The sequence below is a fragment of the Spea bombifrons genome, chromosome 10 (assembly GCF_027358695.1).
Source record: "Spea bombifrons isolate aSpeBom1 chromosome 10, aSpeBom1.2.pri, whole genome shotgun sequence".
In the NCBI taxonomy this organism is placed as follows: Eukaryota; Metazoa; Chordata; class Amphibia; order Anura; family Pelobatidae; genus Spea; species Spea bombifrons.
Window position 1 is genome coordinate 26,327,671 of NC_071096.1, and position 19,456 is coordinate 26,347,126.

The window sequence follows — 19,456 nt, forward strand, 5'->3', positions numbered from 1 at the left end:
GCAGCACCAGAACAGAAGCAGTGTCTCTTCTTCTAGAATTTATGCATGATCAGTTTTGTCTTGTTTGCCATATGTAGTTTTTTAGGGTTTTTATGGACATTACCCTTTCTAAACATGAAAATTATTCAGCTACATCTCCAGATTACGTAAATACCCCACATGCATGTTTTTTTGATTTTCTGGGTATTATGGTTCACATGGTGGGACATGCTGGTATATTGGGTGAGGGTGTTTTGCTTAGTCTACGTGAAAAGCAGCTTAGCAGACCCCCAGGACACCATGCGCCCATAAAAACATTTATATATTTGGAAAGCAGACAGTCCAGAGTATTTCATCAGGAGTATCTGCACACTTTTCATGCAGCTAAAGATAATTTACTTAATCTCCTTATTATGAAAATACCCCAGAAGCATAGGTTTTTTATGCATATGTTTGGAATTTGCTGGGCAAGAAATGAGTTGTACTGTAACCCCCACAGTGTCTGTATCACTGTATAATTATAGGAATTATGCTGCACCACTCTCTGCATCTGGAATCTGGATAAATAATAATATATATTATGATAGGAGTAATGCTGTATCACTGCCTGTGTCTGTATCACTGTATATTGATAGAGATCATGCTGTGTCTGTATCTGTGGTGCACCACTTTCAGGCTCAGTGTACATTCATGGGAGTTATATTGTACCACCTGCTCGTTGACTAGCCTTACATTAAATTTAATTAAAAGAAATCAGATCCACGACAATATTCTTCACATTCTCACTGGATGCATTTTCGTTAACAAATATATGTCATAAGCATATCCACTTCATTTTGAACATATGTTCGTGGAGGGTGAATAATATTATAGTCAAATGCAGTTGTCATATCCCACCCATTAACAAATCCAACATTTAGGTCTTTGAAAATTTGTTCCATTATTAAATATTGGACATATCCATGGAAACCACACATCAACTCCAAATCAGTCGCTTCATCGCCGGAATTTTCAGACTTTATTATAACTTTGGTTTGTGGACTTCTGATAAAAAGACGTTCCAGTGCTTTTCGGATGTTAATAAGTCTTCTAATATAGTGATGTAGGGGGTGAGATCTGAAATGCACACCGATATTCAGTACTATAACTGTGTGTTGGTGTCCGCCGATAAGGTCAATTTCTCGAGGGATAGTGCGTTCCTCTTTGTAGGATTGGTATGAGGTCGTAATAAAAGGGCTGGCATGTCTTTTCCAACGAATCATTATATTTCTTTGCGGATCAATGCCCAAAAGTTGTTTTGCCCATCCACCTTCATATCGGTTTAAGATGGTGAGCGCTAAAAAAAAAAAAAAAAAAAAAAAGACTTATTACTTCATAACAACAACAACATTGCATTATTAGATAAAGTAATGAGGATATTTTTTTGGTAGACAGCTATTTAAACTGTGACCCAGCTTAGGTGTATCTAAAAAAATCTGCAATTGTTTCAAATTTGTGTCTACTCCTGATTATTATTGATTATAATCTTGAAAGAGCATGGCCATTTTCTCCTGTACCAGTATGTCTTAATGTTGTTAAATTTTACTCTCACCTACTGTTATTGCACTAATCTGGTGCTCTTTAAATAAAATAGTAATAATAATGTAATGTACTGAGTGAACCAGCAGAAGTTACCTGCCCAACATTTTGTATAGCTCAATTAATTGATCTAAACAGCCTGTAGCTTGTGTATTTGAGATACTTATCTTAAACATAGTGTTCCATTTTACATAGAAGATGAAATGTGTGTTAAAAATGGTAGAACTATTATATTGTTTCAATGACACCTCTCCATCTTCCCCTCTGCCAAAAGCACCCAAGACAAAATGGCTGCCACCAAAGAGGGACATGTTCCTCTGAGTATACACCATTAACTACAACCCTCGCCTCCTTTCAATTAACCCCTGCATTATCCATTCAACTATTTTGGCATCCAAACCCAAAGACTGCCTTTTCACTTATAAGTTTTCTACGGGGGACGGTGCTGAATGCCTTACTGAAATCTACATAGACTACATCAACAGCCCCTCCCAGGCCAGTTATTTTACCCAGTCAAAAAATAGTTGGCAAGATATTAATCAAATAAAAGATAAAGGTTATGGACCATTTTCATAAATTATATATTGTTTTATATATTTGTGTAGCATACTACCATTCCATACAGCCATAGGCTACCTTCACTCAAAAAGCTGTGAATGGCTTGTATGCAAAAAATATTTTATTTTAAATAATGTGATTATAGAGCTTACTAGCAACCACTCCACCTAGTCTATACACACCTAGTCTATACATTTCTTTTCGTCATCTGAGAAAGTAATCTAAACATTTATGAAAACTTACTTTTAAGTTCGCTCTGGAAGTATTCCATCCATTGCCGTAGAGTTGAATCTCCAAAAATGTAGATAAATTTCCCCTGTATGCATTTGTTAATTTCTTCCATACTACGGTAGGTCTGCATACTGCAAGTATGTGGATTCCAGATATTTTTCATAAAATATCCACTAGGATATTCTAAATTCATACCAATTTTGCATCTTGTCTTTATGACAGTATTTTCTAAAAAAGAAAAAAAACTAAATATGGAAATACAAAAAAAAAATAAATTAAGGTAGAATGTAAGGTCATACATGTAGCTGAAACAGGGATTAAGATTTAGTAATGTCATGACAAAAAGTAATACATATAAAAAGCAGACATATCTAAAATAGGTCTGTAAAAGTTAAGTAAATATTACGCCTGCTCGCCCTTCATCAGATCTATCCCCATTATTATTATTATTATTCCTTCTATACAGATCTTCCGTATATTCTTGCCACCTTTTTTGATCTCTTTTGTTTCTGTTAGGTCCTTGCCATCTTTGTTTCTGATCATACCCATTTGTGCCTGGAATTTACAGATATTTCAAATTTTCTGGAAAAGGCCTCTTGTTCTCCCTATTTTACTGACTTCCGCACATTGCTTGTTTAAAAATAATTTCTTAGCTCTCCTTGTTAAACTCGGTAATTTTGCGTTTAATTGGATAAATCGCCCCTATCACTGTTGGATTTAGCTTTCCTTCTTTCTTGGGCTACTTCCAGTGCCTTTTTGCTTTTCTTTTTCTTTGGGTGGTTTGTTGTTGTCGCCTCCTAAATCTAGTCCCTTAAATCTGTTCTTTATCCCAACTGCATATTCATTCAGAAAATTAGTGAGCTCATATTTAACTGATCTGTGGGTCTTCCCTATTCTCTTTAGTCTGATTCTAAATTGTGCAATAAGGTCATGATCTTTTATGTGCAGCAACCATCCTCTCTCACTGACACTGTAAGGGTTAAATATCTGCGAGTCTGTTAAACAAGCTGGGGTCAGGGTATCTGGAAATGTATCAAAGTCATTAAACAAGCCAGGGTATCCAGAAATGTATCAATGTCCATTAAACAAGCCGGGGTCACAACGATAAGCAGAAGGGGGCAAGGATCGCACACGCCTGCTAGTTACAGCGTAGACGCGCCGGAGGGGCAACCTGCGGGTATTCAGGTGAGTGACTGCGGGTCGGTTGTTGGCACGGTTGCTGACAGACACCCCGAGAAGTGATGTCATTTCCAAACACACAGATAACAGCGATTAGTATGATTGCTTCAGGTCCCAATTTGATAGCCGCTTCCAATCAGTGTTTTCTGCTCATCCAAGCCAGTGCTGGGTGGTGTGAGTAAAGCGGACATGCACAGCGGCAAGCAAGAGGAGGAACTGAGGAGGATAATGTGTAGGAAGGGATTTTACTGACAATTCTAATTTAAAGGGGGCACTCCGTTAAAGTGCATTTGATGGATTATCTCTTAGAAGAAAAAAAAAAAGGTACTCACTGTTGCATTTGACAGTTGTGATATTTCCAAAATCCTTTGGAATTTCCACTCTGGTATTGGACCTTCAGATATAAAAACAAAAATAACGTTTGCATGTGCTTTATGTTAAATGAACATTACATGGTCGAATGGCACAACGTGGATCTACCGTATGTTCAGCTGATCACATCTCCTGTGCAAGTAGGTGGGGGGCAGGAAAATGGGAAAATGCTTTATATTTTATTCATTTAGGTGGGCAATGCATGCACAGATAATCACATAGAAACATGTTTTAAAGGCAAACTCACACTAATTCACAATAACTCACGATCACAATGTCCATGCAGCAAAATATATTGGATGCCAAACAAAATTCTCAATGCCGCCAATATATACGACTTAAATAAAAATTGTGGAACTGGCTTTTCCTATGAACCACACAGCTACATTCTAATATTACTCTTTTTTTATTTATATAGAACCAACGGTTTACGCAGTTCTCTTACAGTGCATTTATTTAAAGGGTACGGCAAAACTAGAGAACTAGAAAGTCTACAAGACACACCAATACATCAGGTAAAGAGGATTCTGTCACGGTATTTCTCCCAAAAAACACTTACAAGTGACATGAAAAAAGCAAATAAGCAATTTAGAAATAAGGATTGCGTTAAGTCATCACTGCTAAAACATCATGTGATAATTATTTTGGGAAATTTCTTCTCTGAGCCGTTCTGCACTTTAACATCAACTCAAGGTTTGCTTATGTAGGTGACTTAAAGTAGACAGCAAAAAACATCATTTAACTTACTTTTCAAAAAAACTTTTCTCCATCTCAGTCAAATTTGACTTTAGGTTTTTAACACTTATTATGTCTGTAAGTGAATTGCATGGGTAGTTCAATGGCTTCTCACAGTAGAAATATTCCTCATCTCTGGGATCTGCATATTCACAGGATTCTTTTGAATTATCACGTTCAAATCCACATTTGGCCTCAGTTTGTTGGTTTTCCATTGTAAACTTGCCTTTGTACTCTATGTAACCATACCATCTGTTCCTTGAACTCCAAACGGCTGAGATTCCTTCACTCGGGTGAATTAGAAACACTGACACAACAATTTCACCTTCCCAAAACAGAGTAAAATGGATATGGTAGGTCCCATTTTTAAAATCCTCAATCTTTCCAGAGGCTGCGGCTCCGAGTTTTGGGGTGAAGATTCTTGCCTTCAAGTAGTCTCCTCCATAATTCTTCCTTATTCTCAGATAGTCAAACATGTCAACTTGGACAATAAGTTTGTCCCCAACACAGTATCTTTCCTTTGGATTTACAATGGTGACTATGCTGTTCTGAGCACAAGATGTATTATCCTTGTGGGTGACATTGACCTTAGGGACCATTTGATCCACGTGAGAAAAGATTTGGTTAACTTGGGCTTGAAGTTCAGATACAATTTCAGTTGGTTTTCTTGATACTGGAATACCAGATCTGAACATCTTACAAAAAAAACCAAGACACACTTAGTATTATCACAGAAAAGAAACGCATTCTACAGGATGATAGATAGACCAACTGAAAATACATTAGTAAAAACAAAGTTATTTACAACAGTAAAATGATTAGTAATACACATTTCAAATACACTTGTAGCTCTACTAAAAAATGGAGCTAAAAATCTAAGAGGAAGGGGGACGTGTGTGAGAGGCATGGATTATAAGAGAGAGTGAATGTGTGTATGGATAAATGTGTAAGTGTATATTTTTATGATGGCTGTGTGTTTATGTTAGTGTATGGTTTTTGATTGTGTGTATGTATGCTTGTGTGAATGTATACGTATAAATGCTTAGTGTAAGAAGGCAATGTGTATGTATTTATAAGTGTATGATGTTGGAGGGGCTGTGTGTGTATGCATGTAAGTGTAAAATGTTCATGGGTATGTGTATATGTATGTATGCATGTTTATGGTGTTGGAGTGGTTGTATGTATGTATGCATGTGTGTGTTAGTGTACAGCTGCTCCTGACTATCATCATATCCACAACACCCTAATTCATTCCAATATCCAAATAAAATCATTATCCCCAACCACCGTATTCATACCCCACAACTTCATATTATTACCTACCATAATTTTCATCCCCTACCATTATCACCCCATATTGAATATATAATCCTTCTCCTCCATCTTCATGCTCCCTAACATAACTTCTTGTCATCTCTATACCGATCCTTATATTTCCCTATCATTTTAATACCCTTCCCTTAGCATGCCCTTTTCATATTCAAACAATATTCAACAATAATTTTCACAAATTCATACAATTTAACACAGGGACGTAACTAGAAACCACAGGGCCTTGGTGCGATAATTGCCCCGGGGGCCCCCGACTTCGCAAGCAACATGTTCCATAGTGCCAAATTGTTGTCAAATGTTATGTTTTCTATCTTAATTGTACTTACCTTATGTGCATTTGAGTGAAACAGGAAAGATAAGATCATACAAAATACGGATACCAAAATCAAAATCATTCCATACTTCATCGGCTTCATGGTCATAAATTTCTGTGCAAAAAGGGAGGTAGAAGAGAATATTTTAAATAGAATTTTGTTCATATGTCATTTTTGCAAAAATAATGTAAAAATTAGTGTTTGAACTATAATTGCCAACATTTATTTATAAGTGTGTTGTGGAGGGTGTATGGTATGTATGGAGGACACAGGAACAATTAAAAGGGAGAATAATGTAAATGATGGAGGAAAGAGAAAAAAATGCGGACAGGAAAGACATCAGGTTCAGCAGCAGATGATGGCTACATGTAGTGGTACCCGATCAGATCACTGTTCATACAGGAGGGAGATGAAGGATGCCACAAGTACTGTGAGTGTGTGTGTATATGTGTTTGTGTGAAGACATGTGTCTATACATGTTTGTATCAGTGGCATAACTACAGGGGTCTCTGTATTATTATTATTATTTATTGTTTTATATAGTGCCATCAAATTCCGTAGCGCTGTACAATGGGTAGACAGGACATAGCAAGTAGTATGTTACATTACATATTGTCTAACAGAGACAACAGGTGAGGAGGGCCCGGCTCAAAAGAGCTTACAGTCTAGAGGGAGTTAGGGTGTATTACACAATAGGCAAAAGTGCTGTTGTTAGGGATCGACCAGCCAGACTAGTAAAAGTATTGCAGAAGAGGGACTAGGAAAGGTGAGCTAAAGGAATATGGGAGTATGGGAGGCCGTTAGTGTGCTATGTTGTAAGCATCCTTAAAGAAGTGGGTATTGAGGGATTTTTTGAAGGAATAAAGGCAGGAGGAGAGACGGATAGACCGGGGGAGGGCATTCCAGAGGATAGGGGCAGCCCTTGAGAAATCTTGTAAGCGGGCATGAGAGCTAGAAATCAGAGGAGAGGAGATCATTGGATGAGCGGAGAGACCGGTTAGGAGTGTATTTAGAGATGAGAGAGGAGATGTAGGGAGGGGAACCGCTGTGAAGGGCTTTGAAAGTAAGAGTGAGGATTTTGAAGTGAGTCCTGAAGCGCACAGGCAGCCAGTGAAGAGACTGACAGAGGGGAGAGACATTAGTAAAGTGATGTTAGAGGAAGATGAGTCTGGCAGCAGCATTCATTGTGGATTGTAGAGGGGTGAGACGGTTACGAGGGAGACCGGCTAAGATAGAGTTACAGTAGTCAAGATGGGAGATAATCAGGGCATGGACAAGAGCCTTAGTAACAGGCCCGTGCCTCTAGGGGGCCTGGTGCGACCCCCTGTGACCCCTTTAGAAAGGGCCCTTCCGACCTAGACCGCACCGATTATTGTTTTGCTATAATCACTGCATTAAAGCATTTGCATCTTTTTGCAAGACCAGCAACAATTAAGGCTGCCATCAAGTAATTGCTTACTAAAATATATCACCAAATTACCCCGTGTTAAGAAAATGCTTTTTCTGCTAAATTAGAAAAACATTTGTTAAAAAAAACTACCTTATGTCTGCAGCATGCAAACTGTAGAGGGTGTACAGAAGTAAATAAAGGCTTTCTTGCTGCACTGCCCTGACTACCAGGTGTTTTTTTTATTACTCTCCATGTCTACTTAACCTACTCTAAACAGCCTGATTTGTCCTTCTCCCCAATGATGCTCCAGTTGGCCTCTTTGAATTTTCGGGAAGGCCCCTGTGACGGACCGACCAGGGACCTCAGGTTGTCCCTCTCCACCAAGATCGACTTCTCCCGCTAGGACGACAAACCACCGCAATCCGTCGGCAATATCCCGAAGCAAAGTAAAGGGATATCGCTATCCAGGACCCAAATAACCAGGCAAGACTAGTCTTTAGGTACAACAAGAGGAGAACTGAATTATTTTAGACACAGACGGCTGGATATATCGAGCAAAAACCAACCAATCCGGTTCCTGGGATCAAAAATACCCTTATTATTACCACACCCTAAAACATCACTTTTATTAACGTGTTTGTTAAAAGGTATAACCAAAAAAAAGATGTTCCAAAATAATGCCCCAGCGGGGGCAACTAAAACCAACCAATCCCGTTCCTGGGATCAAAAATGGATTTTGGTATTCTTAGTGGGATTTGAACTCTAGACCCTGGTGCTGTAGGGCAACGGTGTGAGCCACTGAGCCACTGTGCTGCCCAGCAAGTTGTAATAAGAATTACAACAGGTAGGAGATCCAGTAATAGGAGTGGTTCTGAGCGGCAAGGAACATCAATGATTGGTGAGAATAACTGTCAGTCAATGTCTTTGATTGTTCACCTTTGGGAATTGGAGAGAACCGCTGCCCATCATGTGTATGGAATTCTATTGGACTATGTGGGTGATGTCATGCTTAGTTACCTTTAAAGCAATTGGCTGGGTTTGGCAACACATCTAATATATCGGTAACCATTGGATATGATTGTTCCCGCCCCTAATCCGTGATGTCATTAACAAAGGAGATATAAGGCCAAACAGTCTCCATTTTGGAAGCCATTAGCTCAGACCTCTGATGAAGCTCTGAGGAGTGAAATATGTCAGGGGGGGCTATTTGTCTGAGTTTTTAATAAGCCCGTGTCACTGGTCATAACTCAATTATTCTTGTTGTTAGGACTGCAGCCATCAACACTATATATGATTTGATACTATACGACTGTGGGCATTTGCCCTCATGTCACAGTGACGTATACCTTTTACGGTAGGACTGGTGACACTGGGGTTTTTAAACATCTTTTTTTTGGTTATACCTTTTAACAAACACGTTAACAAAAGTGATGTTTTAGGGTGGGGTAATAATAAGGGTATTTTTGATCCCGGGAACGGGATTGGTTGGTTTTAGTTGTAATTTACCCTTGTCCTCACTGGGGCATTATTTTGGAATTATATTTACAGCAAAACACACATTAACATAAAACAAGATACTGGGATACAAACCGCCCCCTTAATCTGCCTCCCAGAGACAACAGGGGCAGTAAAGGGATTAACAATACAAAAGGATACAGACGCCACTAAAATAAGGAATACACATTGTCTTGATTGTCTTGTACGGGCTGCTGTTAAACAGTTGCATCGCCGCGGTGAATTGCATTGGTCGGCTTCAAAGATGCCCGAAATAGCACATGGGGCAGAATGACCAGCTTTGGGGGAAAATTGGTTTTGAAATAGCAAATAGCCACTTGTACTTATTGCCCTATAATGTGCAGAAAAAAGCAAAAAAAACCCATACAAACATTGGGTATTTCAAGACAAATAGTAGAATCTGTTTAGCAGGGTTTTCCATTAGTTTTTGCAGTGAGTAAAATTTTTTTTTTTTCAAAAGTGAGAAAGGGTCATTTTTTTTTACAAAAAATCACCATATTTTATCATTTTTTGATAGAAAATTAGATGATCTGATAAAAATAATGGGATCTAAAAGTAGATGTTCTGAAAAAACCCCAATATATAATATGTGTGGGAGCATGAAATGAGAAAGAAGAAAATCACAGCTAAACAGCAACACTGAAAAATGTTAAAAGAGCCATTGTCCCAATATGTACTACGAGTAAGAAACAGTTTTGTCATTAAGGGGTTAACCTGTCCTGGTAAGGTTTATCCAGTAATCCATGAACCGTTTTATTAGCCCTTCTCTGAAATTTCTCCAACATATCTATATCCTTCTGGAGATACGGTCTCCAGTAAAAACAAATATAGACATTTAAGGCAAAATACTACACAAAAATGTTTTTCTTACTTTATAGGAAAAAAAAAATATTCTTACCTCCTGCCTTGATCCAATGTCTGCATTTGTATAAACGACACGCTTTGAAATGCAAAGTAAAGGAATTGCAAAGTTACTTCCTAGATGAAGCAGTACGGCACTCACGGAAGGAAGATATCCGACAGGTATCCGCAGATAGACCACGCCCAGCAGATATAAAGCAGGGGAATAAAAGTTACATTTAAAGTGCAGAATGAGTCCTAATGAAATATTCAGTTGCATAGTGCAAAGACAATGTGACCCTTCAAACCTTGCAAGATATGTAAAGTAATGCCCTGCAATCTGTGGAATGTATAACCGAGAAGTCGTCACAATGGATACATATTTTTAAACTGTAATGCAAGTAATTACTTTTTTGTTGATAAAATACATTGATAATAGATGTTAACACAATAATAAAGAAAACCTTATTGCAACATGACACAGAATCATCTTATAGTATACATATTGTCAACGTGAAGGTGGAGATATTCCTTTTAGTTATGTATGCAATAAAAATGAAAACCCCACTGTCGCTTAATTTCATTAAGGATGACTATGTGTTTACATTGGAACATGAGAACATTTTTAGTAGTTTTTAGTTCAACAATGATTTTGCTCATATTATTAATTGTTGTTTTATATAGCACCATCATATTCCGCAGCACCGTACAATGGTCCTTCTCATTTAGACTACATAAACTCATTACCATAAGGGAAAGGTATAAACTCTTATTTCTTTATTTGCTCCACCTATTTGTGTTTGTTTATTGGACACATTTATTTGTTTTTGATTTGCAAGCACGTATTGTTTTTGTATTCTTATTTAGTGAATTGTTTGTTGAGAAATTCACAGGTGTTGTAGCATTCATTTGGGTTAACGGTCACACAAATTACTTTTTTTTGTTTACTTATTTTAAGAAGATAATAAAACATTTTGTGGTTAAGTATCTACTCTTTTTTTTTCTCCGTTTTGCATGGTGTGAATTTCATGTAGACCACCAGTATCTCTCTTCTAAACTTAAATTTCCTGTCCCTAACCTACAAAAAAATGTCGCAACAGCAGTTGAATGATGAAAACAGAAGAAAATATTTTAACTTAATTGGGTATTAAAAACACGTACAAGTAGATATCAGCATGAGGAGAGCATCCTGAAATCCATGTGTCCATTGACCTATCCCCGTTGCTGACTCTTCTTATCTACTATGCATGCTTTTCATTTATTGCATGTTGTTGGATCTCCATGTTGATGGATGGATATGCTGTATCAGTTTTGTTGGTCAAGCAAGTGTTCTTTGTCAGGAATATCTTTGGGTGGTTTGTGCTCAGGAGAGAGCTGGCATCATCTAACCCAGGGGTAAGTTAAGCCAAGTGGCCTGCCCCTGGTAACTAACACAAACACTAACATACACAAAGACTTACCAGCACATATACTAACAACACACTCTTACATACACTTACGCTAACACACAAACTCACTCACCTTACACTTCTACTGCTGGCTCAATTAGGACAAGACCTCTTAAAAGAATTTGGACTGGCTCAAGAGGTAATTGTTTTCCTGCCCACCCTTGTTTGCGCTAAATAGACTCTGTGGACCCCTAAACATCTCTGATGGGAAGGAGCGTAGAGTGTATACTTTGGGGTCTAGTCTTACTATAAATCTCAATGAATCTCTGGATAAGAAAATGGCTATAGAGGAGTTTGCAGTCCTGTGGGGAAGAACCTTATACTCTGATTGCTGGATGTCAAACGTTACCCTAGATAAAGACGATAGGAATTCTACTTAACATATCCAAAAAGTAAGGCTGGTTTATCAAAACATTAGTACCAATAGGTAGTTGGGGCAAGAATTCCCACCGGGTAGTTTTTTTTAGGGATATTATTATGAAAGTTATGTTTTAGATGCTGTTGTTTTTCTCTGGTGTTTAGGTGATTGGAGGACGTCAATTCAAATTTGTTGTTAAATAAGAGACAATCAGTTGTTTGTTCTGCAAATTAAGTGTTTTGCAATAACTACCTTTTGATCAATTTTAATAACCATGCGTGGATCTCCACCATCGGTGGATGTCAGATAAACATCAAGCAGGAAGTAAAAGGTGTCTTTACCAAACTTGTTTCAATTTTACGAAAGCATATTGATCTATACCTACAGTCTAAAGATTTGATTCTCAGACACGACCTTCGTCTATCTTCTCTAGCATGGCTCTTCTGTGCTCAGCTTTAGCTCTTGCAGTTATTTCTCCAGTCCTAATCTCTGGGAACTCTGAAATGGTGAGTGTCCATTGGTGATATTTGGTCTTATTACTTTTTTTTTACATTGATTTAATTTTTTTAGATACTTTTTTCTACTTGTTTTCCTCTTTCATATGGTTGTGGGGCAGGTAATTAAAACCTCTTTATACAAACCTATACCAACTCATTTTAGTTTTATGACCACCATCTCATTTTTTTTTTTATGTATTCTATCTATTTTTAGGCACAGTTTGAAAACTTTATACTTCGGTTTAACAAGACCTATAAGAACGAAGAAGGTGGGATCTCTAGCAAAAATAACTTTAATGTATTTCAAGTCATGTAAATTTTTAAATGATTTTTTTTGTAAAATCCAGATTGCGCTTTATTTCAGTAGTACATAGAAATATTTGTCTCTACATAAAGGAATCTCCATGTGTCTTCTTCAGCATATCTGCAATATATAATGCAATGAGTTTTCCATTCATTCCGTTTCTGTATATTTGTTGTGGACAGAGCTGGATAGAGCACTTGGAGCATGCTGTCCTTATATATGTTTCTAGTGACATTATTACTATGCTATTTCACTGGACATGCTCTCCAAGTCGAAGAGCGCTTAGCTTACTCCTTATAGTTGTATATAAAGAATTACGACCTTAATGACCGCATGGTTCTTCACCGCAGAGTTTAAAGATCGACTGCTGATTTTTTCAAAAAACATGGAAAAGGCCCGACTCCTGCAGAAGACTGAGCTTGGTACAGCAAAGTATGGGGTGACCAAGTTTAGTGATCTCACAGGTATAACGAAAACCTTATCGTTCTTCAGTCCGCTCTTTAATTCTTTAGTTATAATCGTCTTGTCATCTATTGATCCTCATTTTTTTACTTTAGTCATTTCAACCATCTGTATCTGGAACCTTTCTTCTGGTGCCATTTATCTATTGACTCATTCATTACATTCGTTCCATTATACTTATTGAAACTGTCCCCGTAGATGAAGAATTTAGTAGCTATCATTTGGGCACAAAGGTTCCGATGTCGCCCTCATTGGAAAGTACCAAACAAAAGGCATCCCCTCCAAAGACTTGCGACTGGCGTAAAAAAAGGGTTATTTCAAAAGTCAAGGATCAGGTAAGAAACAGTTCAACACAGGCTATGATGATTACCTGTATTTTTTACTAAACAGATATGACGTGGTGTTTCAAACAAACAATACATGGTTTACAAGCTATAACTGCTGTATTTAGGCAACATTTTAACAATAAACTGCTCAGGCACATTTTTGGTTCCTTCCTTTTTGGATAATTTTAGAAATTTTGGAAAATTTGTTGACACCCATTCAAGTCATAAAAATCTAAATAAAATACAAGACACAAAATAACCCTTTTTCTTCATATTGCGTTTCAAGCACTAGGCACCACTACTTGCATTGCGGATGATGCTAAATGAAGGTATTTCATGTTTTCTGTCTTTGTTTTCACTTATTCAGAGGCGTTTTTAGCAGTTGTTATTATTTGTTTTATTATTACACATATAGCGTTACACTAAATTGTATATATATATATATATCAAATTTACACATAATTCATTACAACTAACACACGTGCACAGCACAGCTGTAACAAATAGGATTAGAATGTGTAAAGGTTTAAAACGTATATACAAAAAACAAAAACTGTCTGCACTTCTCACCCTAATAAAGTTGGCAACAAATATATAAACATAATATAAATGAGAGGTTTTGGTTATATGAATTGGCCAAAGCATAATTAAGCTCACCCGCCACGTCAAGGCATATAAAGGTTATATTTTTCTTGGATGAGCTTTTAGTGGATCTGGACACACTTTTATAGCTAGTTTAGCCTAATTGGACCATCTTGTCTAATTACTTTGATCTGGTCCGGAGATTGGCTTTGATCTTCTTAAATGAACAATGGTCTTCATTACGAGGAAATTGTGAGTGAGTTTCTAAATCGGTATGCAAGAGTAATTAGTGCATGTTACTTGACTATGTGCTATGTTGAGTTGAATCGCTGACTAGTGGGGTATCAATTTTTGCTTGCTCCTTTTTTTCTTCAAAATGTATAAACTAGATTTAAATAGACCCAATGTGTCTAATAGACCCCACATCAAACAAAGCCAATCTGAACAGTACAGAAGTAAAAGTGAAAATGTTCCCTGTTTAACTCATCTCCAACTTCTATCCAGATCTACCCCTTCTCTGCCACCACTAACTGCCCCATCCTTAGCTAGCCTGCAGTCTTACAGCCGATAAAACTTTTTTGAGACGGCAGATCATTCCTTTTCAGAGAACATTATAAAAAGATTCCAAATGGTGGCATATTTGACTGAAGGATCTGGTAATCTTTATTTCATGGTACCACTATTAATAAGAATCTAGACAACTGCAATGTGACCATGTAATATTACCATAATTTGGTTGCTTGCTAATTTAGTGACTGTTTTTTCTCCAGGGACAGTGTTATTCATGCTGGGCTTTTGCTGCTGTTGCTAACATAGAAGCGCAATTAGGAATTTTGGGAGATCTTGGAAAGGAATTATCAGAACAGCGTAAGTTGATCCATCACGCTTCAAGTTACCCCATTTATATGACTATATCATCCATCATCTTCATTTTAATTTTTTCACTTTTTTTTTCTAGAACTTGTAGACTGTAATACTTGCAAGAATAGTTGTGAAGGAAGTTTTCCATGGGATGCTTTTATAACGGTTCTCGAGCAAGGTAGGAAAATTATAATAGTTTGCTTTCTGCTATGGCAGCATCAACTATTACCGTATACTTCATTATCTGAATTTCTACTCAAAACTTAAAGGGATGGTAATGCTCTTTTCTAAGGCAGCGAACTATATTTGCCTCCCAGCACTCAAGCTTTGAAAATGTATATGGAAATGAAAAATGTGAATTAAATTGTGTTTGTGTAACTCAACCCCCATCTCCTAGGAATAGCATGCTTTCTCTCCTGGAATCACATTTTGCTTTAACTAAAAACATTTTCTAACAGTTGCATGAACATGGCACACAAGGGATCCAGGCTACATGGACACTCAAACATCTAGTCTGCCCATTTTCTTAATCAGCACTTGGTCTTTGTCATTTTTACTTATCGATTGACTGTTTTCTGTGTTAATTTGTCTTTGTTCTCTCTCTGTTTTTATGTATTCATGTTTCTTAAATTCATATCCACAAGACTGGATAGTATACTATGTGCATGTTGCCTCCAGGTCGTCTTTTTGTCTGCTTTTTTTCACTATGCCATCTGGCTGGGATTGCCCCATGGGTTGAATGTTGCCAGCCTTCCCCTGCTGGTACATCAGGATAGCTAATTTTTCCTCAAAGTTTAAGTTAAAAAAAAAACAAACAAAGAAAAAAGCAGGGTGCATAGTGGTTATTATGCAGCCGCTATACTTGAATCAAACTGACCTCTGATTTTTCTTCTTAGGCGGTCTAGCTAGTGAAGCCGCATACCCCTACACAGCGAAGAAAGGATCGTGTAAAACAGTTTCGGGACCTAAAGCTTCAATCACTGGATTTAAAATGATTGCTCAGCATGAGGAAGGTAAAGAGATTCATTGGTTGCATTTGCAAGTTTGAGATTAGTATTAAACATATTAAAAAGTGTGATCTACGCGTGTCATTATTTATTAATTAAAAATACTTCTCTGTATCGTAAATTGGTCATCTTGAGATGAAAACGGCTGGTTGGAAAAGTAGTCTTTTCATGACTCTATGCTCCTGTGCTCTTCTCACTCTCATTATCACCTATAATCTACAGATAAGAAAGTGTCATTTCATCGGCACACACGCTTGGCATTCTCCTAGCCTAATCTCATATCTACTTTCTCACTTACAGCAATGACTGCTCATCTTGCACACTCAGGAACTCTGACAGTGGTCATTAATAAAGCTCTACTCAAGGTGAGTGAGCATTAAGCTAAGTAATATAATAGACATCTGCCCAACGCTTCCTTGCTCTTCACAGTCAGAACTTTGTACATTTTACAGTCATACACTGGAGGAATCATAGACCAGAAAGAAAAGTGTGACCCAACTCGGGGAGATCATGTGGTTTTAATTGTTGGATATTCCAAAGGTAAGAGGACTGCAATATTACTGAACATTGGAATCAAAGGCAAGTTGGCATGCGTCCTTTGGCTCAGACTGGCCATCTGGCACACTGAGCAAATGCCCAGTGCGATGCTAGCTGGCCGTGACACACACACACACACACACACACACACACACACTGATATGTCATCAGGCAGCCACTGGACCCAAAGTGTCCTAGCAAAACCTCTGCACTTTTCAAAAAGAAATGCCTACTTTGCTAAACTATAGTCAAAATAATACTGTACATGTTTGGCGTGCTGCACAATGAAAACAGACATAAATAGCACAGCAACTAAATTTTTACCCGATTTCCTATTTAGAAATGCCAAAGCCCTACTGGATCCTGAAGAATAGCTGGGGAGAGAACTGGGGAGAAAATGTAAGGCTTTATTTCTTGTGCATTTGATGAAGTGTCATATTTTGGTTGAGCTACAAGGGAGAACTCTGATCTCCCCAACTGCCCTGCCACTGGGGCTGCCACCATCATTAGCCTAAGCCAGAATACATTGTTGGTATTATTCACTATATGTGCCCAATATTATATTTCATGAATGGAATAAATTTCAACAATGCCTATGGTAAAAAAAATAAACCCATATATAGACACCTAGGATACACACATGAGATTCATTCCTATGATAATAAGAAAGAGAATGTTGACAAGGGTGCTAGAAAAATGGACCCCATTTGCCCCCTGTAATGCGGCAGACTGTTCTGCCACCTTGGGTCTAGTCAGTGTAGGACAGTGTAACCTATCTGTAGTTAAATAGATCACCGTCTTTCTCAGGCAAGTTAGAGGACATAGCTCGTAATCTGAAAAGCTTCCTCAAAATATAAAGTGCATTTCAGAGATTTCATCCCATTAAGAGTTTTTTTTAAAAATTTACTACTTATTTTCCTCTCACCTAAATAACGTGCATGCATGAGTAAACCAACCCATGTGTAGAGATGGTAATGAAATATTTTTGATGAGGTGTTTTATATAACAACACATCTCCTCCTTTATTTTAAACAACTCTTTTTTTGTCTGTTTTTTTCCAGGGCTATTTCAGACTACAATGGGGTAAAAACATGTGTGGAATCACCACATACCCTATGACTGCTACATTTGACAAGAAAAAAAGACCACAATGTCCTCCATAACCAGCTCAAGATGGGTTTTTCCCACAATATTTTTTGGTTGCAGTATTTGAATTCCAAATTGTTTCTTTGTGTGTGTAATAAGCTGATTTATTTTATTTCTTTTTTCTCTCTCCCGCTCTTTTCCCCTCTTCTCTTTTATTTGCGAGTGACCACTGTGTATAGTAATTTCAGTAGTTGTTATGACTCGCTTAGTATCCTCTGCTGTTGAAATGTATACTTCTACTCATTTTGTTATTCTATTGTTTTTCTTATGTTTTTTTGTAAACTGAGTACCTGTATTCATTGTACTTTACTGAAGAAAACATGAGAATGGGTGACTATTCGTGGAATACGAAGGTTTTTTTTCACATAGACGAACCATATAAACCTTATAAACCATATATTTTTCACCATATAAATAAATGTTGAAAAAAAGATTGTATACTGTTGTCTCTATTCTTTGCCATGAGAGTCTTCAAAAATTTCATGATTTTGTCTTGAAAAAAAAAACCAAAAACAGAATACAGAGAATAAAAGAGTGGTTGCACGGGTTGTGAAAGATCTTTTTCGAGTTTTCGGGTATGGTATTTCCTCTGAAAACTTGACCGTGGTGAATAATAAGTTTGGTTCCAACATAATAATAGGAGCGTTTTCACCTTCAAGTATTTCACTCAACTCTTTACCTGATGTGAAAGCCGGTATTACCAACATATCTAGGACAAGCAGGCTGCCGGGAGCAGGAAATGTGTCACTTAATAGAATGGTATCATTGGGTGTGGTATAATTACATTTTAACTATAATCAGTCCACTATAAAGAAATTGAGCAACTCGTCTCCCAGCATCAGTTTAACCATAATGTGGCTTTAAACACCTTTTTTTTCATACAATAGACACCTCTAAACAATATATATATATATGTGTGAATATGAGACCAGTATGTACTTCCCTTTCCTGCATGTTTAGGTGTGAATTTTTTTTACATTAGAAGCTAACACCAAGCCCATTATTATCTTTTTGGAGTATACCCTTACAAAAAAATTACTGCAGTTTTTCTGAAGTAATACTGCCGTTTTTTGGACATGAAAAAACTGCAATACTGCACTTTTACTGCAGTATTACTGCACGTTTACTGCAGTTTTACTGCATTTGTACTTCACTGTACTGCAGTTTTTCTGCAGTTATTTTTGTACGGAAGTACAAATGCAATAAAGCTGCAGTACCTTGAAGTATAACTGTAGGTTTGCAATATAAAAAAAAAAGTGCACTAAATGTGCAGTAATACTGCAGTACAGTGAAGTACAAATGCAGTAATACTGCAGTAAAAGTGTATTTTCATGTCCAAAAAACGGCAGTATTACTTCAGAAAAAATGCAGTACTTTTTTGTAAGGGTAGGCTTGATACCATTGCTTTGATAGCATGTTAATAGCGTGTATGTTGCTGTTACACATGCTTGATGTTTAGGTTTAAGACATTTTTTAACTCTGTCCACTCATGCTACTTCACCATAATCTATAACCTTCTCAACTTTGGAGCTCAAAGTCATGTCTGCATGGGAACGTGAGCGGTTCCTTCACCCCCTCCACAAGAGACATAATGCAATTATTTGTTAATCGACAGGGAGGTGGATAACAATACTTGCTGTAAAGCAGTCAGAACATAAGAACATAGGGAAAGGGTTATAGGGTAAATTTAATCAGCATTACTGTATTTGTGTAACATCTGTAGGTGTAGTCCTCAATTCACCTCAGGAGGCCATATAGAGTCACATTCTTGGCTTTCAAGCAACCATCATTATTATTATTTATTGTTTTATATAGCGCCATCAAATTCCGTAGCGCTGTACAATTGGTAGACAGGACATAACAAGTAGTATGTAACGTAACAATATGGCTAACAGAGACAACAGG

General features: G+C 37.3%; 2 protein-coding genes across 2 annotated transcripts; one reads left to right on the forward strand and one right to left on the reverse strand.

The window, feature by feature from the left end:
• Positions 1-662: 662 nt before the first annotated feature.
• On the reverse strand, positions 663-10,187 carry LOC128467936 (NXPE family member 4-like). Its single transcript, XM_053449685.1, has 6 exons — positions 10,082-10,187; positions 6,291-6,392; positions 4,645-5,327; positions 3,858-3,919; positions 2,359-2,574; positions 663-1,315 (listed from the first exon to the last, which is right to left on the reverse strand). Exons 2-6 carry the CDS (start codon positions 6,384-6,386, stop codon positions 780-782), a joined length of 1,593 nt encoding a protein of 530 aa, XP_053305660.1. The 5' UTR covers positions 6,387-6,392; positions 10,082-10,187; the 3' UTR covers positions 663-779.
• A 2,012-nt stretch (positions 10,188-12,199) lies between these two features.
• On the forward strand, positions 12,200-17,682 carry LOC128467942 (cathepsin W-like). Its single transcript, XM_053449690.1, has 11 exons — positions 12,200-12,335; positions 12,541-12,595; positions 12,981-13,094; positions 13,291-13,427; positions 14,771-14,867; positions 14,959-15,039; positions 15,758-15,874; positions 16,169-16,233; positions 16,321-16,408; positions 16,746-16,804; positions 17,467-17,682. The coding sequence occupies exons 1-11, from the start codon at positions 12,264-12,266 to the stop codon at positions 17,566-17,568; spliced, it is 987 nt and encodes a 328-aa protein (XP_053305665.1). The 5' UTR covers positions 12,200-12,263; the 3' UTR covers positions 17,569-17,682.
• The last annotated feature ends 1,774 nt before the right edge of the window (positions 17,683-19,456 follow it).

Excerpts from the sequence above, each read along its gene's own strand:
- LOC128467942 (XM_053449690.1), top strand. The coding sequence starts at position 12,264 with ATGGCTCTTCTGTGCTCAGCTTTAGCTCTTGCAGTTATTTCTCCAGTC. Across the intron at positions 12,596-12,980 it reads GACCTATAAGAACGAAGAAG|AGTTTAAAGATCGACTGCTG; the intron begins GTGGGATCTCTA and ends TCTTCACCGCAG. Across the intron at positions 14,868-14,958 it reads AAAGGAATTATCAGAACAGC|AACTTGTAGACTGTAATACT; the intron begins GTAAGTTGATCC and ends TTTTTTTTCTAG.
- LOC128467936 (XM_053449685.1), bottom strand. The coding sequence starts at position 6,386 with ATGACCATGAAGCCGATGAAGTATGGAATGATTTTGATTTTGGTATCC. Across the intron at positions 5,328-6,290 it reads TTCACTCAAATGCACATAAG|ATGTTCAGATCTGGTATTCC; the intron begins GTAAGTACAATT and ends TTTTTTTGTAAG. Across the intron at positions 1,316-2,358 it reads CTTCCAGAGCGAACTTAAAA|CGCTCACCATCTTAAACCGA; the intron begins GTAAGTTTTCAT and ends TTTTTTTTTTAG.